At 46.2% G+C, this 21,942-nt stretch overlaps 3 protein-coding genes across 13 annotated transcripts in view; 2 read left to right on the top strand and 1 right to left on the bottom strand.

The window, feature by feature from the left end:
* ARL6IP6 (ADP ribosylation factor like GTPase 6 interacting protein 6) overlaps nucleotides 1-12,025 on the bottom strand; it is a 44,822-nt gene extending 32,797 nt beyond the window's left edge. For all 3 annotated transcript variants that reach the window (XM_033400049.2, XM_004276803.3, XM_033400050.2), the window contains exons 1-2: nucleotides 11,031-12,025; nucleotides 9,469-9,522 (exon numbers count right to left, since the gene is read on the bottom strand). In XM_033400049.2, the coding sequence (XP_033255940.1) occupies nucleotides 9,469-9,522; nucleotides 11,031-11,430 (454 nt within the window). In that variant the 5' untranslated portion in view covers nucleotides 11,431-12,025. The remainder of the gene's footprint in view (nucleotides 1-9,468; nucleotides 9,523-11,030) is intronic.
* Nucleotides 408-8,528, top strand: LOC125965064 (ERV-BabFcenv provirus ancestral Env polyprotein-like). Its single transcript, XM_049712727.1, has 2 exons — nucleotides 408-978; nucleotides 5,613-8,528. Exon 2 carries the CDS (start codon nucleotides 6,890-6,892, stop codon nucleotides 7,997-7,999), a length of 1,110 nt encoding a protein of 369 aa, XP_049568684.1. The 5' UTR covers nucleotides 408-978; nucleotides 5,613-6,889; the 3' UTR covers nucleotides 8,000-8,528.
* Nucleotides 12,026-12,239: 214 nt separating the features above from the next.
* The window catches only part of PRPF40A (pre-mRNA processing factor 40 homolog A), a 54,956-nt gene continuing 45,253 nt past the window's right edge, over nucleotides 12,240-21,942 (top strand). For 5 of the 9 annotated variants that reach the window (XM_012535572.3, XM_033400043.2, XM_004276804.4 and 2 more), the window contains exons 1-2: nucleotides 12,240-12,840; nucleotides 13,981-14,112. In XM_012535572.3, the coding sequence (XP_012391026.2) occupies nucleotides 12,439-12,840; nucleotides 13,981-14,112 (534 nt within the window). In that variant the 5' untranslated portion in view covers nucleotides 12,240-12,438. The remainder of the gene's footprint in view (nucleotides 12,841-13,980; nucleotides 14,113-21,942) is intronic. The other 4 variants (XM_033400048.2, XM_033400047.2, XM_004276805.3 and 1 more) reach the window with 1 other exon arrangement.

The following is a 21,942-nucleotide window of genomic DNA, read 5'->3' as shown; positions in this document are numbered from 1 at the left end:
GTTCCTAGTAGACAAGACAAAATAAATACAATGAAATACAACAGTAAAAAAAAAAATCAGTATCATCTGATAAAAGGCTGCATTCTGATTTTTCTGAACGGATGACTTCAACAAGAATGTTTATTACAGATTCTGGATTCATGTGAAAACTTTTATATCAATTGTAAAAACGTAAGGATACAATTTTATAGGCATTTCCTCAGCTGTAATTTGGTAATCTTGCCAACTATTAAATAGCAAGTTAGAATTCATGTCTAGTTCTTACGATTCAGTTTCTACTGCAGCAAGAGTTGACAGATCAATAAATGCTGTGAAAAGCCTTAAAATCTTGGTTGTTTTTTAGAGATGAAACAGTTTAACAACACACACTGACAAAATGGGTAACTAAAAAGTACGTGTTTTTGGAAGGCCAGCAGGTCCGGGGAAGGGCCCAGGGAGCCAGACGGAACCCCCACCAAGGTGGTTGATGGAGCCGACCCACAAGTGGCATCAGCCCGGGACTTTCCACCTGCCCAGGAAACAGACCCGGGACTTTCCACTTGGCCCCGGCTTTCGCGCTCCCCGAGGGGCGAAACCAACGGCTCTATGGCTTTCCCACTCCCCGATTTCCCGCTCCCCGAGGGGCGGAACCAACGCAACCGGCACCGACATTGCCACAACACCCGAGAGATTACCAAAAAAGGGGCTGCTTCACACAGCAAGCACCTCCCCTGCGTCCACCCCTATAAATTTGGTTCGTGCCTGCACCCGGGCGCGACTTCCCTGGCCCCTTTCTCTCGGACCAGTGAACCTCGCCTGGGAGCGTTCCCAAATAAAGCTTGCTTAAGTTCTCCTCCGTTTCTTGGTGCCGTTCCTTACATTTGGTGCCGAAACCCGGGAGGGGTACCCAGCCCCACAAATTACCGCGGGGCCACCCCTCACACCCCCTAGGGGACGACCGGGGACCTCTGCTCACCCACCCGATCCGGCAGAAGCGGGGTAAGTCCCTCCTTCGTTCCCCTCGACCCCCGGGGTCCCTACCTACCGGACTCCCTGTCCTTAGCCGCGGCCGCGTCAGGGAGTCCTCCATCCTCCCTGAGCCTCGAGCGGTTGTGGAGACGTCCCAACCGCCTGACTGCTCTCCGATCTGCCGTGACCAGAGATTGAGACCAGAGACGTCTCTCTCTTTCTCTGTTCACCCGGGGACAGACCGGAGGTCATGGGGACCTCAGAATCTAAACCAGATCCTAAGACACCCCTGGGGGTGTCTCCTGGCCAACTTTACAAAACTCGGCTTTTCTCAAGACCTCCGCTGCAGGCGGCTCATATTCTATTCCACCGAAGCCTGGCCACAGTACCCTCTAGACAATCAGTCTAAATGACCTCCTGAAGGGACTTTCGATTTCAACATCCTCCGCGATTTAGACAACTACTGCCGCAGGACGGGCAAATGGTCCGAGGTCCCCTATGTCCAGGCCTTCTGGTATTTACGCTCCCGCCCTTCCCTCTGCGTCGATTGTTCCACTTCCCAGATCCTTCTTGCCAAACAGACATCTCCTACATCCAAGCCCCTAAATTCCTTTGACGATGACCCCTCTCCACTAGCCGACCCACCCGAATCTCTCACCTCTCCCCACTCCAGAGCTCCTCTCCAACCCCCACCCTACCCTGGACCGGCTCCTCTCCCTCCCGCTCACTCCAGCGCCCCCCACCGCTCCCCCGCACCAGGCAATCTCCCCCTTAGCCCCGCCTTCCCCCGCTTCCTCTCCCTCCGTCGCTCTCCCACCACCTCTCTCCTCGCCAGTGAGCTCACACACCCGCTCTCACCACCACGACTCCCAGGACCCAAACCTTCTCTGTCCCATAAGAGAGGTGGCCGGAGCGGAAGGATTAGTTAGAGTTCATGTTCCATTTTCCCTCCAAGATCTCTCTCAAATATAAAAGCGATTAGGCTCCTTTTTCTGCCGACTCTTCCCGCTACATCAAAGAATTTTGCTACCTCTCTCAAGCTTACGATCTAACCTGGCACGACATCTTTGTGATCCTATCTTCTACTCTGACCCCCAACGAGAGGGAAAGAATTCAAACTGCTGCCCGAAACCACGCAGATCAGGTCCACCTCACTGATAACTCTATGCCCGTCGGAGCCACTGCCGTTCCTGGCACCGATCAGGGCTGGAGTTATCAGTACGGCCAAGACGGTCGCCGCAAACGCGATCTAATGATCCAATGCCTCTTGGCTGGTATGCAGGCTGCCTCCCACAAGATTGTCAACTTCGAAAAACTAAAAGAGATAACCCAAGAGCCCAATAAAAATCCGGCCATCTTCCTCAACCGCCTTACAGAGGCCCTAACTCTCTACACCCGCTTGGACCCTGACACCCCCGGAGGCGCAACGGTCTTGGCCACCCACTTTATCACCCAATCAGCCCCTGATAGCAGAAAAAAACTTAAGCGGGCAGAAGACGGCCCCCAGACTCCCATCCGAGACCTGGTAAAAATGGCCTTTAAAGTCTATAACGCCCGTGAGGATTTGGCAGAATCCAGCCGACAGGCTCGGATGCACCAAAAGGTGGCCCTCCAGACCCAAGCCCTCGTAGCCGCCCTGTGGCCGGCCATCTCCCATAGACAACATCCACGGGACCCGCCAAAGGCAACCCCACCAGGGGCCTGCTTTAAGTGTGGAAAAGAGGGACACTGGGCTCGCCAATGTCCCAATCCCTGGCCTCCTTCCAAGCCCTGCCCTGGCTGCGGGCTAACAGGCCATTGGAAGAGTGACTGCCCTATGGCCGGCCCTCCCTCAGCGCCTCCACGCGGAGGGCAAACCGACCCAACGGCCCTACCTCTCGAACTCCTGGGATTGGCTGACGATTGACAACACCCGGACTCGAAGACCCCCAACACCCTCGCCGAGCCCAGAGTAACGCTACAGGTAGCGGGTAAGTTCACCTCATTCCTGGTGGACACGGGGGCTACCTATTCGGTCTTGCCTACATATTCCGGGCCAGTTTTTCCTTCCCAGGTCTCGGTTATGGGCATCGACGGTAAGCCATCCTTCCCCTTCCAGACCGGCCCCCTTTCATGTTACATCGAGAGGCTCCCTTTTACTCATTCTTTCTTAGTCATACCGTCCTGCCCAGTTCCTCTGCTAGGTCATGATGTTCTCTTCCAATTAGGGGCCTCTCTCCAAGTTGCCAAACTTGACCCTAAGGCCCCCTCCTCTCAACTCCTGCTCCCCCTCCTCGGTCTGGCAGCGGAACCCTCTCCCTCCTCTCTCTCTTCTCCCATCCTCCCCAATCTGATAGACCCCCAGGTCTGGGATACTTCAAAACGCATACTAGCAACCCACCACCCCCCTGTCCTAATCCGTCTTAAAGACACCTCCAAGTTTCCACCCAGGCCCCAATTCCCCATTTCTGAGACTCATCTAAGGGACTTGCGACCTATTATCACCAGACTCTTAGATCAGGGGCTCCTCGTCCCCACGGACTCTCCCTGCAACACCCCTATCCTGCCTGTCCACAAGGCCTCAGGAGATTACCGCCTGGTCCAGGACCTCCGACTGATCAATGAGGCGATAATTCCCCTCCACCCAGTCGTGCCAAACCCATACACTTTGCTCTCCCATATTTCCCCGTCCACCACCCATTTTACGGTCCTAGATCTCAAAGACGCCTTCTTTTCAATCCCCCTACACCCTGATTCCTATTTCCTTTTTGCTTTCACCTGGACAGATCCGGATACCCAGGCTTCCCGCCAGCTCACCTGGACAGTTCTTCCCCAGGGCTTCCGCGACAGCCCCCACCTCTTTGGCCAGGCTCTGGCATGGGACCTCGCTTCCTGCCCTCTCACCCCCAGTATAGTCCTCCAATACGTGGATGACCTCCTCCTCTGTAGTCCATCTCTCAGCCTCTCAGAACAGCATACTGCTGATCTCCTCAATTATCTCGGCTCTCGCGGCTATCGGGTCTCTCCAGCCAAGGCCCAACTGTCTACACCCTCAGTAACCTACCTGGGAATCCACCTTACCCCCACAAAAAAGAGCCTGACAGCCGACCGCACCCAGGCCATCCCCAACCTCCAACCTCCAGAGACAGCTGACCAGATTCTCTCCTTTCTGGGCCTAATAGGATTTTTCCGACACTGGATCCCTAACTTTGCTCTTCTTGCTAAACCCCTATATTTAGCTGCTAAAGAAACCCCCCAAGGACCCCTTACCTCTCCCTCCACTGTTCGACGGGCCTTTCTCACCCTCAGAGACACCCTGATATCCTCCCCTCCCCTGTCTCTGCCTAACCCAGACCGTCCTTTCCACCTCTTTGTAGATGAACGGGTCGAAATAGCTACTGGACTCCTTGCCCAACCCGTAGGGCCTTCCTATCGCCCCGTGGCCTACCTCTCCAAATAACTTGACCCAACCATTCGGGGATGGCAACCACGCCTCCGAGCTTTCGCAGCAGCAGCCGAGCTGACCAAACAAACACTCAAACTGACCCTGGCCCACCCGCTGACTGTATTTTCCTCTCACCGACTGGCCGACCTCCTCGGCCATAAGTCTCTCTCTCTCTCGGGCCCCTCTCGCATCCAGGAATTCCACCTGCTGTTCATCGAAAACCCTGCCATCTCCCTTGACCTCTCCCCCCGCCTAAACACGGCCTCCCTCTTGCCCATTTCCGACACGGGGACCTCCCCTTCCCACTCCTGCCCCCAAGTTGTAGAGGCCCTCAGCCTGCCGAGGGAAGGACTCTTTGATAGTCCACTGTTAAACCCGGACCGCACCCTCTTCGTAGATGGCAGCTCAATACTCGGCCCTGACGGACGCCGCCGGGCAGCCTACGCGGTAGTAACCATCTCAACCATTATCGAGGCCAACCGCCTCCCAGAAGGGACAACCTCTCAAAGGGCTGAACTGATCGCACTCACGTGGGACCTTGACTTCTCTAAGGGCCAAAGGGTCAATATCTATACAGATTCTAAATATGCCTTCCTGATTGCACACAGCCATTCAGCTCTTTGGAGGGAGTGTGAAGTTTTGACCACCAAGGGCTCCCCGGTGGTCAACGCCTCCCTCATCGCAAAACTCCTGGATGCCCTCCAACTGCCTGAGGAGGTGGCAATCATCCACTGCAGGGGCCACCAGTCTCCCTCTAACCCAATAGCACAAGGTAACTCAAAGGCCGACTCCGTGGCCCGCAAGCTCACCAAAGGGGCCCCTCCAGCTCTGATCTTGTTCCTCACCTCAATCCAACACGCATATGACCCCCACGAAGAGACAGCACTACTATCCAAAGGGGTCCACAAGGACAACAAAGGATGGATTTTTATGAACAACAAAGTTGCCCTCCCTTCAGCTCAAGCGGCCAGCCTCCTATAAGACATCCACAAGTCCCTACACATTGGCCCAAAGGCAATGTTCCGTTTCCTAGATCCCTTCTTTTATATGCCTGGACTCAGAGATGCCATCTCAAAAACTCACGCGGCTTGCCAGACTTGTGCGTCCATCTCTCCACAAGGAGGCCTACGGCCCCGAATTCCCACTCACCAGATGCGCGGACACCAACCTGGCAAGGACTGGCAGATTGACTTCACCCACATGCCCTGCTGTAAACGCTTCCAATATTTCACCTTTTCAGGTTGGATCGAGGCCTTCCCCACGGCCCGAGAAACAGCAGATACGGTCGCCACCATTCTTCTCCAACATATCGTCCCCCAGTTTGGCCTGCCTATCTCCATCCAGTCGGACAACAGACCCGCCTTCGTCTCTCAGGTGGTTCAGCAGGTATCCGAGGCTCTTCAGATCACCTGGAGACTCCATATCCCTTACCACCCCCAGTCATCTGGTAAGGTTGAACGTGCCAACGGGATCTTGAAGGACCACCTCACCAAGCTGTCCCTTGAGGTCCATATCTCGTGGCCCGATTTGCTCCCTCTTGCCCTTACCCGAATCTGAGCCTCACCTCGGACCCCTACTGGTCTCAGTCCATTCGAACTGCTCTACGGCCGCCCTTTTCTCCTCCATAACCTACCAACCCAAAACCCACCCCTAGCTTCCTACTTCCCCTACCTGTCTCTGCTCCGCTACCTTCTCCATGAACACAATGACCGCAACCTGCCGACGGTCACTGCCTCTGAAACTTCCCCTCTCCCTCTACAACCTGGCGATAGCATCCTCCTCAAAGAATTACACCCCCAATCTCTCAAGCCACGGTGGACAGGCCCCCATACGGTGATCCTCACCACTCCTACGGCAGCCAAACTCTTGGGACACCCCTCCTGGTACCATGTCTCCCGCCTTAAAATGGCCCCAACTCCAGAGACTTGGACGGCCCAACCGCTGGGTCCCACAAGACTACGGCTTGTCTGTCACCCTGTCTCTCCTCCTGCTGCTCCTCCTGCCACCCAGGACTCACCAGATGTCCCTATGGCGCTTCCATGTCCATGGGACATGGCAAGCTAAAGGTCGGACCCACACTCGAGTCTTGGGCACGGGGGACTGCCAACCAGATGGGTGCCAGGCCCTGGTGACAGTCCAGATCCCCATCTCTAACATAGAAAGTGTTCCCCTGGGTTGGTCCACCCCCGCTGTCTGCTTCACTTATGATCAGACCAGAGACTACTGTCAATGGTGGGATGAGACCTATGGGGGGTGCCCCATCACTCATGTAACATCCATGTGGCAAAACTAGATACCAGGAGCTCGCTCCAACAATCCCACCTGCTCACCACAAATGGCAAGGGTCAATTATTCATTAACATCAAAGATCCCTGGGACACAAGATGGGTAAAAGGGGTACAAGGAAAAATCTACTGGTGGGCAACTGATGCCTACCCTGTGGGCTCTATCAGGGTCTTCCGCTCATACGTCAGAGTGATCCCTGAAATTATCCAGCACTTGAGCGAGCAGGCCACCATGGTCCAGGAGACAGAACAGGCCCTAGAACGCCAATTACCCCACCCTGACCATAAGACGGACCCTTTTTCTTGGTTGGCCCTCATCCGCCAAGGGGTGCAAATGCTTAATCACACCGGAATAGGCAACATCTCTGACTGCTTTCTATGTGCCTCACTTGGCCAACCACCATTAACTGCTGTCCCACTCGACCAGCCCTTCACCTCTACCCTCCTTAATTCCTCCCAGAACTTACCTTTTCCCCCTTTAAGAGTCCCCATATTCCTTGATTTAGAAAAAAAGAACCTCACAATTTGCTATGGCAGCCGACCAAACTTAACTAATGATGCACTCCCTTGCAACTCATCCCTCCCTGTAACTACGCCAATGGGGGCCCCACCAGGTCTGTTCTTTTGGTGTAATGGCTCCCTTACAAAAGAGATCAACTCTTCCTCCCCCTTTCCATGTATCCCCGTCACCCTTGTTCCACAGCTCACATTATATGGCGAAGCCGAATTTCTCTCACTTACCACACAACTCTTCGGCCGACAGAAAAGGGCCATCTTTCTCCCTATGGTAGCAGGCATTTCCCTCGCCTCCTCCCTCGTTGCTGCAGGCATCGGGGGAGGAGCCCTGACACACAGTGTCTCAACATCCCGCAACCTAGAAGAGAAACTCCAGCTAGCCATTGAGGCCTCTGCCGCCTCCATCACCTCCCTCCAGCGCCAGATCACCTCAGTAGCCCGAGTTGCCTTCCAAAACCGACGCGCCCTGGACCTTCTGACAGCCGACAAAGGAGGTACCTGCCTCTTCCTACAAGAAGAATGCTGCTACTATATCAACGAGATAGGGGTCGTTGAGGACAATGTGGATGCTCTCCGACGCTTAAAAGAAGAACTCCAACGCAGGCAGCGACAATCCACCTCCCCCATCCCCGACTGGTGGCGGTCCTGGCTGACACCAATCCTAGGCCCCTTAATCCTTATCTGCATCCTATTCATGCTTGTCCCCTGTTTCCTCAGGTTTCTCCGCAATCACATACAAGAAGTATCTCGGGTGGCGGTGAATCAGATGCTACTCCACCCATATAGCTTACTACCCACAGAACCCCCCGCTGCCGCCCTCCCCTAATCTCCGGACTGTTGGCCGCCCGACTCCCCTCCAGCGCCCCCATACAGCAGGAAGCAGCCAGAGAACAAACGTCGCCCCATTACACCAAAGAAGTCAGGATGTAAGGCCAGCAGGTCCGGGGAAGGGCCCAGGGAGCCAGACGGAACCCCCACCAAGGTGGTTGATGCAGCCGACCCACAAGTGGCATCAGCCCGGGACTTTCCACTTGCCCAGGAAACAGACCCGGGACTTTCCACTTGGCCCCGGCTTTCGCGCTCCCCGAGGGGCGAAACCAACGGCTCTATGGCTTTCCCACTCCCCGATTTCCCGCTCCCCGAGGGGCGGAACCAACGCAACCGGCACCCGACATTGCCACAACACCCGAGAGATTACCAAAAAAGGGCTGCTTCACACAGCAAGCACCTCCCCTGCGTCCACCCCTATAAATTTGGTTCGTGCCTGCACCCGGGCGCGACTTCCCTGGCCCCTTTCTCTCGGACCAGTGAACCTCGCCTGGGAGCGTTCCCAAATAAAGCTTGCTTAAGCTCTCCTCCGTTTCTTGGTGCCGTTCCTTACAGTTTTCTCATGCAAGAAGTTGAGACAAGCATAGACAAGTTTTCATGGGACAAGCAAACTACGTTGTTTGTAATCTGAAGATAAAGGTTCCCCTTCTGCAAAATCAGGTGAACTATACCTTGTATCACCATGAGGACTTTAGCCTTGAGGAGGCAGTTTAAATAGGTTAGCTAAGATTGGAGGAGGGAGCAACATGTGGCCTAGGAGGGCAACCATTTCCCACCCGCCCCACCCTAATTCAGAGTGGTCAGCCAAAGAAATTACAGCAAACAGGAGCAAAACATGCCAGACAGGTCAAGTTCTGAAGTCTTCATAATCATTTTGGCGCAGAGAGAAATAAAGATAAATAACAACTGAATTTTTCACTACAAACCTGTAAACTGCAGCATTCTACAGACATACTATAGAAACTCAGGTTGACTCTTTCCTAGTCATGATTAACCTGTGTAAGTATGCCCAATGCTTTTCATATTTTTTGAAAAACCAAGTTGCTTATAAGGGGATCTGAACTTAAACTTCTCATGAGGTCTGCTTAAGATGTTATCTTCGTTAAGTTTGTGAGGTAAGGTTTTTTTGTTTGTTTTTAATTCCTGGGAAGAAGTGTAGAGAGACTTTTCCAAAAGGTAACTAAGAAACGTTAAGTATTCTCTGAGTCTTTGTTACATACAGTTGTATTCAAAATGTATTCCTAGTATGTCTGGTATACATACATATACACACGGAGATACCCCCATACACATGTAAAAAGAAAATCTAATAAAAGTTACCACACACAAATGCAAGTGAAAAAGAGTAAAACCAAACTGCACAGGGAATATATTAAGTATTTAACCAAAATTCTGCATAGTTTAAGCATAATCTAGAAAAACAAAAGTGAGCTCAAAAATCAAATTAAGTGACAATAAAGTCCATACCTAACAGTCCAGTGTGTACATCATCTTCATTCTTCAAATTTTCAGCATGTAACTCTGTAAGTACAAAAAGGGCTTGGGTAAAAAAGACAGTTTTATAATTTGAAAAGTAGCTCAAAGGCCAGAAAGACATTGTGGAGTTGTGGAAAGCACTCTGGAGCCCAAAACAACTGGGTTCAAATTCTGATTCCATTTACTAGCTAAGTGACCTTCAGTAAGCAAATAAGATGTCTTTATGAGTCAACTGCCATGTATATAAAATGGGAATTTTTATTCCCTAGACATTTTATGTAATGCGAATTACTAGGTTTTGAGTTCAGCTCCTTTCTCTACCCTCCAAAATAAGCACAGCTCAATGTGTCCTGCAATGTACTTCAACTTATCAGGTTTTGTGACTTTATGAACAAAGGCAATCTTTCAGAGCAAAAGAATTAAACTACCTACAAGACAAAACTCTGAGCTGCTTTGAAAAAATGGGGGAGGGAAGTGATAGAGGAAAGAAACATTGGCACCCATATTTAACATTGACAATTTACACCCAGTATCATTGTTTGAAGAGGTAAAATTCTCATATTAACTTGCCAATCTGTCTTGTGCATGAAAATCAAGCATGGTAAAGTGTTAGATGCCATCTACACCCCACTAGGGGCTTGGAAGCAATGAGGAAAAGTAAAAACTGGAATTAAATAGATTTAATTCTACTTAGTGAAGTAAAATACTTGAGTGGCAATGTGTTGGGTGCTTTTCATACAACAAACTAAGGTATTTTTTCTTGTTTTAATTTTTCCTTTTCAGTAACTTAACCAAAGTCACACGCCACTGAGAACTGAACTTTAAACTGACGTCTGACTCTTTCCACTGCAACATAAAATATCCAACCACATAATACATCTGTATAAGCTTTGGAAAACCTTTCAAGGCACATCTCTTTCTATTCCAACCTGGCCAATATTTCAACTTAAGACACGGAAAATAACACCATTAATCAGAGAAAGAACCTACTATCTTGCTCCTGCAACAGAACTTCACCACTACACTGGGTTGCAAACCTAATTCAAAACCCAAGAGGGTCTATTTTACCTATGCAAGTATAAATTTGGGTTGGGATGGAAATCCTTGTCCTTCAGCAATTCAACGTGTACAGAGGAATCAGTGGATTGTACATCTTTAACCATTTGTGGATTAAACTCTTTGAACGTGTATAACCTAATAATTACACTTTGCACCGTTCCTTTAATGACGGTTGTTATGCATTTTGCTTGATTTTGCCAATATTTTACCGCAAGTGTTCACCGACTTTAAGATATTTTTTCTTCAAGACTACCCACTTATCAAGACCCTTTCTTAAAATGGGTCTCCTGATCACGGACCAAAGTCCTCTACCTTTAAGGAAAGAGAAGACAAGGGAGAAGATCAAAGAAAGGTGCGGACGAGGACTCTGGATGAAAGCGGCTACCAGCTTGCCGGCCTTTGACGGAGCGAGGGCGACGAAGGGGAGAGCCACGTCCAGGCTCAACTAAAGTAAACTCTGGACACACTTTCAAGGCCTGGGCTTCATTCCGTACCTTTTACGATCAGGTAGGTGATAGCGAGAAGGAAGGCGAGGAGGATGGCAAACAGCAGCGAACAGAGAACTGAGAGGACCTGAACCGGCCAGCGCCGGGCTTGGGCTCTGCCGCCCGCATCCGCCGAGAAAATACCATTGCGTTTATCGGGCAGGGCGGGAGACCCGTCCCCATCTGGCCGGAGTAGCGAGTCCTTTCTAGGTTCCGATGACGCCCCGGCCGAGAACTCCGCCCGCAGGTCACGGGCCACTCGGTTGCATCCCTCCTCCTCGTCGACTTCACCCTCACCCCAGCTGTCTCCCTGAGTGAAAGCGGAAAACGCCGGTTGATCAAACGGGACAGCAGTGCCTAGACGGCGGCGAGAAGGGGCTGGGCGCCTCCCACTCTCCACGAACGACATGGCGGGAAAGACAGTTAGGTCCGCAGAGGTCAGGCGTCGCCCACCTGCCCCGCCCCGCGGTCGCAACAGCCAATCAACGGCCAGGCCCTCCACGGCCTCCACCACCTGGCCCCGGCGCGCAGGGGTGCACAAGGGTGCGTGGCTGGGCGAGGAAAGTGCCGTGGGGCCCGAGAAAAGGCTGGGCGCCCCCGGACCAGAGCATGACCCTCAAGTAGTACGAAGGAAGGGGCGCAGTGAAGTGCGCGGAGAGAGACAAGCCGAGGCCCAAGGCAGCCGAGTGTCCTCTCCCTGCAGTGCTTAGTCCGGGCCAGCGATCTCCGCCGCCGCCGCCGCGTCACCTCCATGCAAGCTCGCGCCCCGGCAGCCCCAAAGCCGCACCTCCCCGACGCTCGGTCCTAGCGCCCGCCCATGCCCCTCTAATACACATTCCCGAACCTATTTGCTTTCTCTCTTCTTCCCCTCTACGCCTGCACTAGCCCCGGCTTCCCTCATTAACGGCAGCTCAGCTCGCCACGCCCTCGCCTCCCTTAACTGCCCTTTCCTCCTTCCCTGTCGCATTGTTCTCCCCGCCTCTACCACAACTTCCCTCCACACCGCTCGGCACGCCTCCTCCCCCCACCCCGGCGCGCGCTCGCCAGCTGGTGCGTACAGAGCTCGAACCCGCTCCTCACGACCCCTCCTCTCGCCTTCCCCGCCCCCTCCCTCCACCTCGAGCCCCGCGCGCGCGCATCCAGCCCCGGCCACCGCTAACGCTAGAAGCTGCTTACTCCACCCCCACCCCACCCTACCCTACCCCACCCCCGGCGGCCTCAGGTTTGCGGGGCGTACGTGACTCGGGCGGGGGGTGAAGGTGGCAGGCCCCCACTGCCCCACCCCCTACGGGGTGAGGCTGTCTAAGCTCGGGAAGCTGGGATACAGTTGTCTTCCCTTCCCCGGGGGAAGTTGGTGGAGTTTTCCCGGCAGAGGAGTCGGCGCAGAAACTTCCTCCGTCCCCCTATTCCCCCCTCCATGCAGGCGACGCCGAGTGAGGCTGAGGCTGGGGGCGAATCGCCGAAGAGCTGCGTGTCGGCAGCGCAGTCTGATTGGACAGCGGGGAAGCCTGTCAGCTTATTGGCCCCGCTGATCCCGCCCCGTAGCGCAGGGCAGCCTTTAACCTTTAGCCCCAGTGGGCGCCAGCCACTCAGATCGCTTCTTGTTGGTATGTGTAGCGGCAGTGGCCGCCGGCGGAGCAGTCTGAGTCCGACGATGAGGCCGGGGACGGGAGCCGAGCGTGGAGGCCTCATGGTGAGTGAAATGGAGAGCCATCCTCCCTCGCGGGGTCCCGGGGACGGGGAGCGGAGATTGTCCGGCTCAAGCCTCTGCTCCAGCTCTTGGGTCTCTGCTGACGGCTTCCTGAGGAGACGGCCCTCGGTAAGGGATCGGTGGGGCAGGGGGAAAGCGGCACAATGAAAAACGGAGTCAGAGACAGGAAGCTTTCTCCAGGAGGAGAAGATGAGAGTGGACGAAGGAAGAGCTCGAGATGGTGGGATATGTTCCGAGGGAGAGAAATGGGAGGGCGGGGATGCACAAAGGAAAGGAAGTGGGACCGTGGAAGTTCCCAGTGGGTTTGGCCTAGGCAGATGCGCGGTGGAGGTGCTGGGCCCTAGGCGGGGTGAGCATTTTGGAGAGGTAGGCCCGATTAAGCAGGCGGGGGGAAGGCAGAGACTTTCTTCGGTAGACTTTAATAGAGGCTGCCAGAATTTCTTCACTAGTAGTAGTGTTGTCTGCAGCGGGGGGACAGCTGGGAGAATTGGCAGGAGATAATTTCCTGCTTTTAAGACCTGTAACAATGGACACACAAGTAGAGAAAGTAGTTGTCTTATAAAAGCGCGTTAAGATGGATGAATTAGTTGTTTGCATTTAGTGTCCGTGAGTGACAGACCTCATTCTTTAGGTTTTTTGTTTTGTTTTGTTTTTTGCAGGAGTAATTTTAGCTGTGTTAGAGATTCTCTTAGGAAATAATATGTTTGCTTGTTAGGAGGGAAGTGTCCCCAGGTATCCAATACTGTTTGTTTTGTGTAAGACCAGCCCTCATCTGAGTTAATTGGGTAAATTCAGCGTTTTAAAGCTTAAAATCATCTTAGACATGAATTTAAGAATAAATGAAGTTATAAAATAAAAATAGTTGACTAGCTGATATCTGTGTGAAGTAGGACAAAGTTGTGGTTTTCACCATAACAGTTAAGTTGGCCTTCACATGCATTTCCTCCCAGTTTAGCAAACCAGTTGGTAACTGATTAAATCAGCATACTTAAAACAACAACAACTACGAATTAGGTGTCCAGTGATGATTTTAATTTTTTCCATTTTGTTCTGAAATTTGGTCAGGTGCAAGCTCATAAATACTGGTGTTGTACATTTTATTTAAGACAAGAAAGTATAAACTAACTCAGTAATTGAATCACACATTAGCCAGATATTATGTCATGCATATAACTGATTTGTAGAAATCAGATTTTTGAGAAGCATTTATTGGTACTTACTAATTTTTAAATTGTCCCTCTTTTTCAGATGGGGCACCCTGGCATGCATTATGCCCCAATGGGAATGCATCCTATGGGTCAGAGAGCGAACATGCCTCCTGTACCTCATGGAATGATGCCGCAAATGATGCCCCCAATGGGAGGACCACCAATGGGACAAGTAAGAATGTTTTGTTTTGTATTTCTTTGTTTACTTTTGCCCATGGTATTCTTGTGTCAAAGAATTTCAAAATCTGGGTCAATACTTACAGCTGTTTAAGTTTCAGTTTATGCCAGAATAATGTTTTTAAGTGAAATGTTGTATAATCATGACAGTAACCAAATTTTGAGTGTAATGAAAAATCTGTATAAGAGATTTACTTTCTACAGCAACAAAATTGAGTTGTTTTTGTTTGTTTTTTTAAATTTAAAAGTAGCAAAGTACATGTAGGCTTTTTAGTTTAATGACTTTCCCCCCAAGTATGTCAATTGAAGTAAATATGCTATGTCAATATAATTTTTGTTGGTGGACCTTGTACATGCATAGAATCTGAAAACAGCAGTTGTTTAGGCCTTTGGCTTAGGATTAATTTTATTCCTGAAAAAGCTTCCTGGTGTGTGTGTGTGTGTGTGTGTGTGTGTGTGTGTGTGTGTGTGTGTGTGCAATGGGGGTGGAGGTGGGAAGGTTCTACTCTGATTTGGTTCTTCATAGGACGGTGCCAAATAGGTAGTTTATTCTCCACTTATACTATTTTGTTTTTTTTAAATGATTTTTGCTTCTGCACTTCTGCTTTTGAGCTGTCCCTTCCATCTCCAGCATAAATTGTAAACATTTTGTGGGAGTGATTTGGACCAAAAGGTTTTAATGCTGACTCAATGAGTTCAATAGAACTTAATTCCTAGAAAAGCATCCAAGAAAGGTAACAGGTTCAGTTACCGTAAATAATTTTATGCCCCCTGTTAGGTTCTATAATACACATATCCTTTGGTGGCTGGGTTCTTTCCATTTAGTGTTTCAATAAATCATCAAGTATTTAGGGTAACAAAATATTTTGGAAAGCCAGTCAATTAGGTATGATCTTTCTGCCAGTTGGGGGCATCATTTGCTTTGATAATCATTTAAGCCTTGATGGTTTGAATTATTGGTGAAATTGTAGTGGAGAAAGGAGCTCGCTCTGTGTGTATGTTTTTGTTTTTTTTTTTCTTAAGAATAGAAGGGCTTAATGTCAAGTGGTTTTCTTCTTTTTTATTTAAGGTATTTAAGAGTATAGCCCTTAATTTTGTATAAAAAGCTTTATTCAGAGGCACCAGGCCCAAAAGATTCTGCCTGTAGGAGTTCTTTAAATAAAAGAACTATTTATTCTGTTACTCTAGGATAGCACAAGTTTTAAAACTCCCTAGGTGATGGAGAAACAACTCTGATTCCTCTTCTGTTTCTTTCCATCTGTAAGCAGCAAGGAGCTCTTCTTGTTTTCTCAGTAGAGCTGCTCTAACTAGATAATGAGCTTTAAAAAATATTTATTCTTTAAATGCTCTGGTTCTTATTTAAAATTAGTTTCTTTCCACAGAAAGATAAAATAAAACAATTTGCTACTGCCAGATGCTTCTCTCTTTTCTGGGGCCTTCTGTTTCCATTGGGCCAATCAAGGTAAGTTTTGCAAGGGATTGACCTGCTTGCCCTTGCTGTATTGGTGCTGTTGCACTACCAAAACCAAGATACCAGCTAGTCATTTTGAGTAAAATGCAGATTTTATTTTTTAAGTACTCATGTATCTCATTGACATAAGCTGGTCACAGTTTGCTCTATGGCCCTTTCTCTTTAGCTCTGTAGTGACCATCTTCCTAGTAAGGTTATTTGCTACTTGGTACGCATCCATTCAAATACTCTGAATTTTACCTTGTGGTTTTCTTCTACTTCTTTCCTAGACCAGTATATGCCATGTGCCTTTAAGCGTACCTGACTGTTTAGATGTTCAGAAGTCTCTCTCTGTTGGCTCCTGTTAGGATAACGATTGAATGACTTAAGAACCCAGCTCTGAGGAACTCAAGAGAATACCCATTTTTTTTTCCCTTAGATTATTCCTTTTTTTCCTCTTGATATCTAACAAATATGGGGCCCAAGTCTTGGTAAAACAAATTCTTGTTTTAGCTTTGATAACAGAGTGGGAGGGCATGGATAATATAAACAGTCATGTATTCAGAAATCTAATTTAAAGCCCTATAAACAACTACCTTAAAATAAAAGTTGATAATTCGCAAACTTGATCCTTTTTTCTGCATCATGTCTTCTGTCTACCCGCCCTCAGAAGTATAAGTGAGCAGTAAGTGATCAGAAGATAATGAGAAGAAGCAGGATGCCTATATAGCTCACTGCAGTGACACAAAGTTGGTAGGGTTCTGTCATCAAATTTTAAATAGTTAATTCACAAATTCTTTAGACTTTGCAATTGAAGGTTATGGAACCTTCATGTATATTGCCTAGTTCACATTAAGATCTCATTCTGGGACCAGCTGAGGACTAAAATTGGTGGCAGTCTTACTTGCTAAGTGATTGTGGTCTTTGGGATGTTACTGAACATGACATGAAATTTTAAAACTTGTTTGTAAAATAATATGCAGACTGGACATAACAGTCTACAGAAACCAGAGTTTGTACTTTTTGAAATGCAGCAGATGATTTAGATTAGAGGAGTAGCATGTTTGTTTTAGTTCAGGAGATAACCTAGAATGCCTTTTTAGAATTTAGGATGAATCTATTAGTAGTAATAGATATTTGGAAATTATCAAATAGGTTTTAATAATATTCTTTCAAGTTTATCCTGTAGGTTAAACTTGCCTTTCTTGTTGTACATTAACTTCAGATGGGAAAGTTGTGCTTCTACTTTTACAGAGTTATAGGATCTTACAGTTGGAAGGGACCTTACAAGTTTACAAATGTTAATGATAAAATAATTTTCCTGCTTGGTGGCAGTAGAGATTTGTATTAAGATATAATTATGTATGAAGCTGTCCTCTTTCTCTATGTGTATTGTAAATAATGTTTTGCTTTAAAATATTTTCACGTCTTATTCTTTTGTTGTCTTTTCTACAGCATAAACCATCCTTATCACAGGCAATTTGGCCTTCACTTAAGCCCAAGAGAGTCTTTCTCCCTGACTTTGTCTTCTTTCTTTAATTCTTAATTTTCCTCTTCTTTTAATGAGAAGAGTAAAGTAAAAGAATTAAGGTCCCTTTCAGCTCTAACAACCTATGATTCAGTTTAGATCATTTGATAAGGATAGGTGATATGTATAAGATTTTATGGGTTGATATGCAAGTAAAAATAGGAAATTCTTTTAGTAATGCCCCCCTAATTCTAATTATTCATTATTTTTTTCTTGTTGCCTTTGTTCAATAAACTGATAAATGAATAATTCCTCTTTAAAAATAAGTCAGATTTTCATGTTCTCGTACTGAGTAAGGTGGGTTTTTATAGACCTTATTTCTGTTCCTGCTGCTATCTGAGCTTAAGTCATTACACTCTCATGCCTAAGATACTCTTTACAACTTTTGAGCTGGTTTTCTTGCTTCAAGCTTGTCCCCCAAAAAACTCTTCTTAGATTTCAATGAGTTATCTCCTTGCCGTAGAACTTCCACTGTTTTTCTGTGCCTATAGCGTAATGTCTACGTTCCACAATTTAACTTTCAGTTATCTCCCATAGTATATAATTCAGAGCACGATTCTGAGCTGCATGTCTTCACATTCCCTAATATGAACGCGGGCTGGTCTTTTCATGGTATTTTGAGTAACTATATTAGTTCATGACCAAGGTTGTGCTGTTTTTCTTGCTCTCCTGCCCCCCAGCTCTCTACTACCATGAGCTTTCCTTTATTTACCTAAATTCTGCCATTTCAAGTCCTGCCTTCTCCAAGAGGTCCTCAACAATAAATTTTCCCAGCATATACCTCCCCTTCAGATTATTAAAATAAAATCACGTAATCCGCCCATAACTCTTACTATTTCACTTATTTTAGCACTTGTTTTGTTTTATTATGGTTTATTTGCTTTGCCTTTCCAACAGTTGTAAGCTCTTAGGGGGCAGGGGCTATGTTCTGAACTTTTAAGAAGTCTATAGGTGCTGAGCACAGTTCTTGGCACATCATGGGTGCTCAGTAAATTACTTGTTGAATGAATGAAACAAACGCAGATACCCTTTCCTACAATATAAGCCAGAAAGTTAGTCAGTGTTACATGTGACTTTTCAGCGGTTACTTATGACTTCACACTGTTACCACTTATTCTTGTTTTTAGGGTCTGTCTCTACTGTTGATTTTCAATTTGACAAAAATGGAAGATAATTAAGATGAAATAAGTAATTTTTGTTTGGTGAATAAAACTAAAGAACTTCCATTTACTTTAAATTACAGGCAAATGTATTTCTGTCTGTATGACTTCATTGGTGATCATCTCTTTAAGTTTTACCAGATTTTTCCATACCCTAGGGAGAAATGATGATTTGGAATATAGGCCTTCCAGAGAAATCCAATATATTGATTGGTGTCTTAGATTTATCTGACTGACTTGATAAATTGTTATGCTGTTGTTGCTTGTGAGTTATCCTCACTTTTGGGTGTTATAGGGTCCTTGCCATTGAATTGAACATTAGCCAGTGAAAAAGATTTTTTTTTTAGCTTATCTGCTCGTAGATTGTTGAATCTAGGTAACTTTCTTTATGTATTTATATTACCTAGGTGAGTGCATTTTAAAACATAGATTGACCCATACCTACTGTGTTGGTATAACTTTTGGGCTGTGTATATGGTTAGATTTTGATAGGTTTTAGTTTCATTATCTTTAGATAGCAACTCATTTAAATATGAACTCATCTATTCAAAAACTTCAACTAGAGTAGTATTTCTGAGTATATCGGGATTACTTGAAGAGATGTAAAAAGACCATGTCACTTTGGAAGAATGAACTGCACCCCTCCACCCCTTTGAGATTCGCAGGGTGCAGTATTTTCTAAAGATGCTAAGAAGTCTTGCAGAAACCTTTTAAAACTTTTTACTTAGTATTTTTCGGTTTTAGTTGGCCATCTTCCTCTCCCCCACTTCCACAGTCTCCCTTGCCCCCCTGTTATCTGTTTATTTTGCTTTGTCTAGCACATTGCATAGAACTAACACTGCCTGTAATTAACATTTTGCGAGAAAAGCTGAATTGGGATCACTTACCCATTTAGTCTGCTCTTCAGGATAAAAGGGCAATGTGGAAATCAGTATTAACACACATAAATGTAGCAGCTCATAGAGTTGTAGAGTGCAACAAATGTATTCATTAATGGTGGAATCAGAAAGGAAAGAAAAAAAAAGGGACTTCCCTGGCAGTCCAGTGGTTAAGACACCACTCAGGGGGCACGGGTTCCATCCCTGGTGGGGGAACTAAGATCCTGCATGCTGTGCAGCCTGGTCAAAAAAAAACCAAAAAAGATCTCAATGGGTTAACCTGTTGGTTTTTGATTGGGTTTGTTAGAAATGTTGATGACATGACTTCCAGTCATTATCAAGTGGTATATCAGTAGATAGTGCACATTTGGCATCTGCTTATATCCATAGCTATGCACTTGAGTTTTTGTTTGTTTTTTTACCTAGAGAAAGAATTAGCCTAAGTTGTGAAGGTTTCTAAGTTGGAATGAGTAGATATACACTGTCTCATTTAAAGTTGTCATTAGTCTTTCATTCTTATTTCCTATTTCCATATCTTCATATTTCCATTGTCAGGTCAATTTAGCCAATAGACTTTGCCCATTTTCGTCAATAGACATTTAAGCCTCTTCTTGACCGTGTATTAGTACAAAGGTGAACACTGTATATATATCATGCACTCAGGGAACTTACAGGTATCACTCAGGTGCCTGGCCACACTGTTTTCTCATCTTTTAACTGCTGATTTGACTGTCACGATACTTGTAGACATTCGAATATTTAGTGGAGATGAATCTTTTATATTTGTATTCTTTTTCTCCCTGGTCAAGTCATCATGTTTCTTCTACTTATTAAAAAAAGTTAAGTATAGTTAGCGGTTACTAAAGATGTGGTATTTTGTATGACAGGCTTGAAAGAAAATCCTCTATCTGCTTTTCTTGCTTGGGGCACTACACTCAAAGTGGAAATCTGAATCTTCTCCAAATCTGAGTGTTGCTGTTAGCCGTGTCTCTTAAAGGACTAAACATGCCAGCAAGTGAGAACTGAGTTGAAATACAGTTTGCTTTATCTTAGGCTTTCATTTTTTTTTTAAACAAAATTTTCATCTCATTTATCTTAGACTTTTTTTTAACAAAATTCTCAAATCTTATTTATTAGCTCCTGATCTGTTTGGGTTAAGACTTTTTAAATTACCTTTTGATTAATGAATGAGCATTAAGTTTCTGTTTGAGAACGTGGGCTTGGTATACTTTCTTCGGTCATTGGGTATCAAGAAAGTTGTTAATTCTCTGAAAGATGATTTTTTTTAGTACTTTTAAGATCATTACATATTTATGATCATATATTTGTTGAATATAATAGAAAATTACCCTCTCTTTCCTTATACAGAAATAAGGGCTAGTCATAAAGTTGTCTACTACAAGTGTTTGAGTCTCTGCTATGTCTATGTAACTCTCTTCTGTACGAGTAATACTTATATAAATTAAACATGCTCTTTGTCCTAAAGGTGCCCACAATTGAGAAGGAGCTAAAAATTTTCATATGGACAAATATTTAATGATTTAGCTAGATATAATACTGAATCTAGTTTAAAGGAATTGGGGAAGAAGATAGTAATAGTCTTGTGTTCCTCTGTACTTGCGTTCTGGAGGGCTCATGTCCAAAAGGAGGTTTAGATGATTTTTAGAGTAAGTTTTATAAAATCTTTGATTCTATATGACTTGAGACACCACAATCTGTGTGTGTATCCACAGTATGTTTAGAGCTTTTTAAAATTCAAGTGATACAATTCATTTTTATTCAGCTCCTTTTCTAAGTTTTTTTGTCACATATCAACACCCAGTGATTTTCTTTTTATATTTTCTGTACCCTCATTTAAGAAGTTTGGGGTTTAGCAAGAGACAGTGGACTAAATAATTTAAACTATTTACTTGCCTTTTTTTCACATAGTTTTGTTTTTTAAGGTTTCAGGGAATAGAACTGTGATACCTAATCTGTGTTAGAATTATAATTTTTATCAGATGTTTGTATATAACTGATTCATATACCCTATTGAATTTGATCCTCCTGACTGAAAAGTGGATTGGCTAGATAGATGTCCAGTTTATAGATAGGAATAGGAAGGCCTAGAGAGTTGAGTGAATTGTAAAGCGACATTGAAGAGCCAGCACTAAATGTGATCCTTAATCTGGGATTGACTTCTCATTACGTGTGTTGATTCCTACTGAAGGTGATGGTTTTACAGTATTTACTAGATGCCTTTAAAGAACCAAAGTGCCTAACTAACAGATAGCTAGGGAATAGATGAGAGAAGGGGCAACATGAGAGATACTTTCATTACATGAGTTGAAGGAGAGCAGTGGTAATAAAACAGCTTTCATTTATTGAGCACTGTTCTAAGTGCCTGTGTGTATTCATGTATCATTCCATTTAATCCCTACAACAGTCCTATCAGATAAGTACTATTTTTTCCCCCATGTTGCAGGTGAGGAAATTGAGGGTTAAGTAAAGTTGCCCAAGATCACATAACTGGTGAGTGGCCAACTGGGGTAGGAATTCTGGCAGTCTGAATCCAGAGTATACTCAATAGCTGTACTAGGCTGCTTCCCTATATAGCAGTATGAGATTATGCCATGTTATACCTCCTTAGAATTTGAAGGAATAATGTATACTATAGTGAATTCTAAAGTCTCCAGGTTGAGAGAATTTAGCAAACTAAATAATTTTGAATACTGGCAGTTGATTTATTAAATGGTGAGGTTCTACTCCCTGTGGGAGCAGTTTGTGCAAATAATGTCTATTTTTTATCTAAATGTTTCTTATATAAGAA

Source organism: Orcinus orca, chromosome 7, assembly GCF_937001465.1.
Source record: "Orcinus orca chromosome 7, mOrcOrc1.1, whole genome shotgun sequence".
Lineage (NCBI taxonomy): Eukaryota > Metazoa > Chordata > Mammalia > Artiodactyla > Delphinidae > Orcinus > Orcinus orca.
Note: the sequence above shows the minus strand (reverse complement) of the source record. Positions and strands in the feature narration are given on the sequence as shown.

Coding starts and splice junctions, on each gene's coding strand:
- LOC125965064 (XM_049712727.1), top strand. CDS start 6,890: ATGGTCCAGGAGACAGAACAGGCCCTAGAACGCCAATTACCCCACCCT.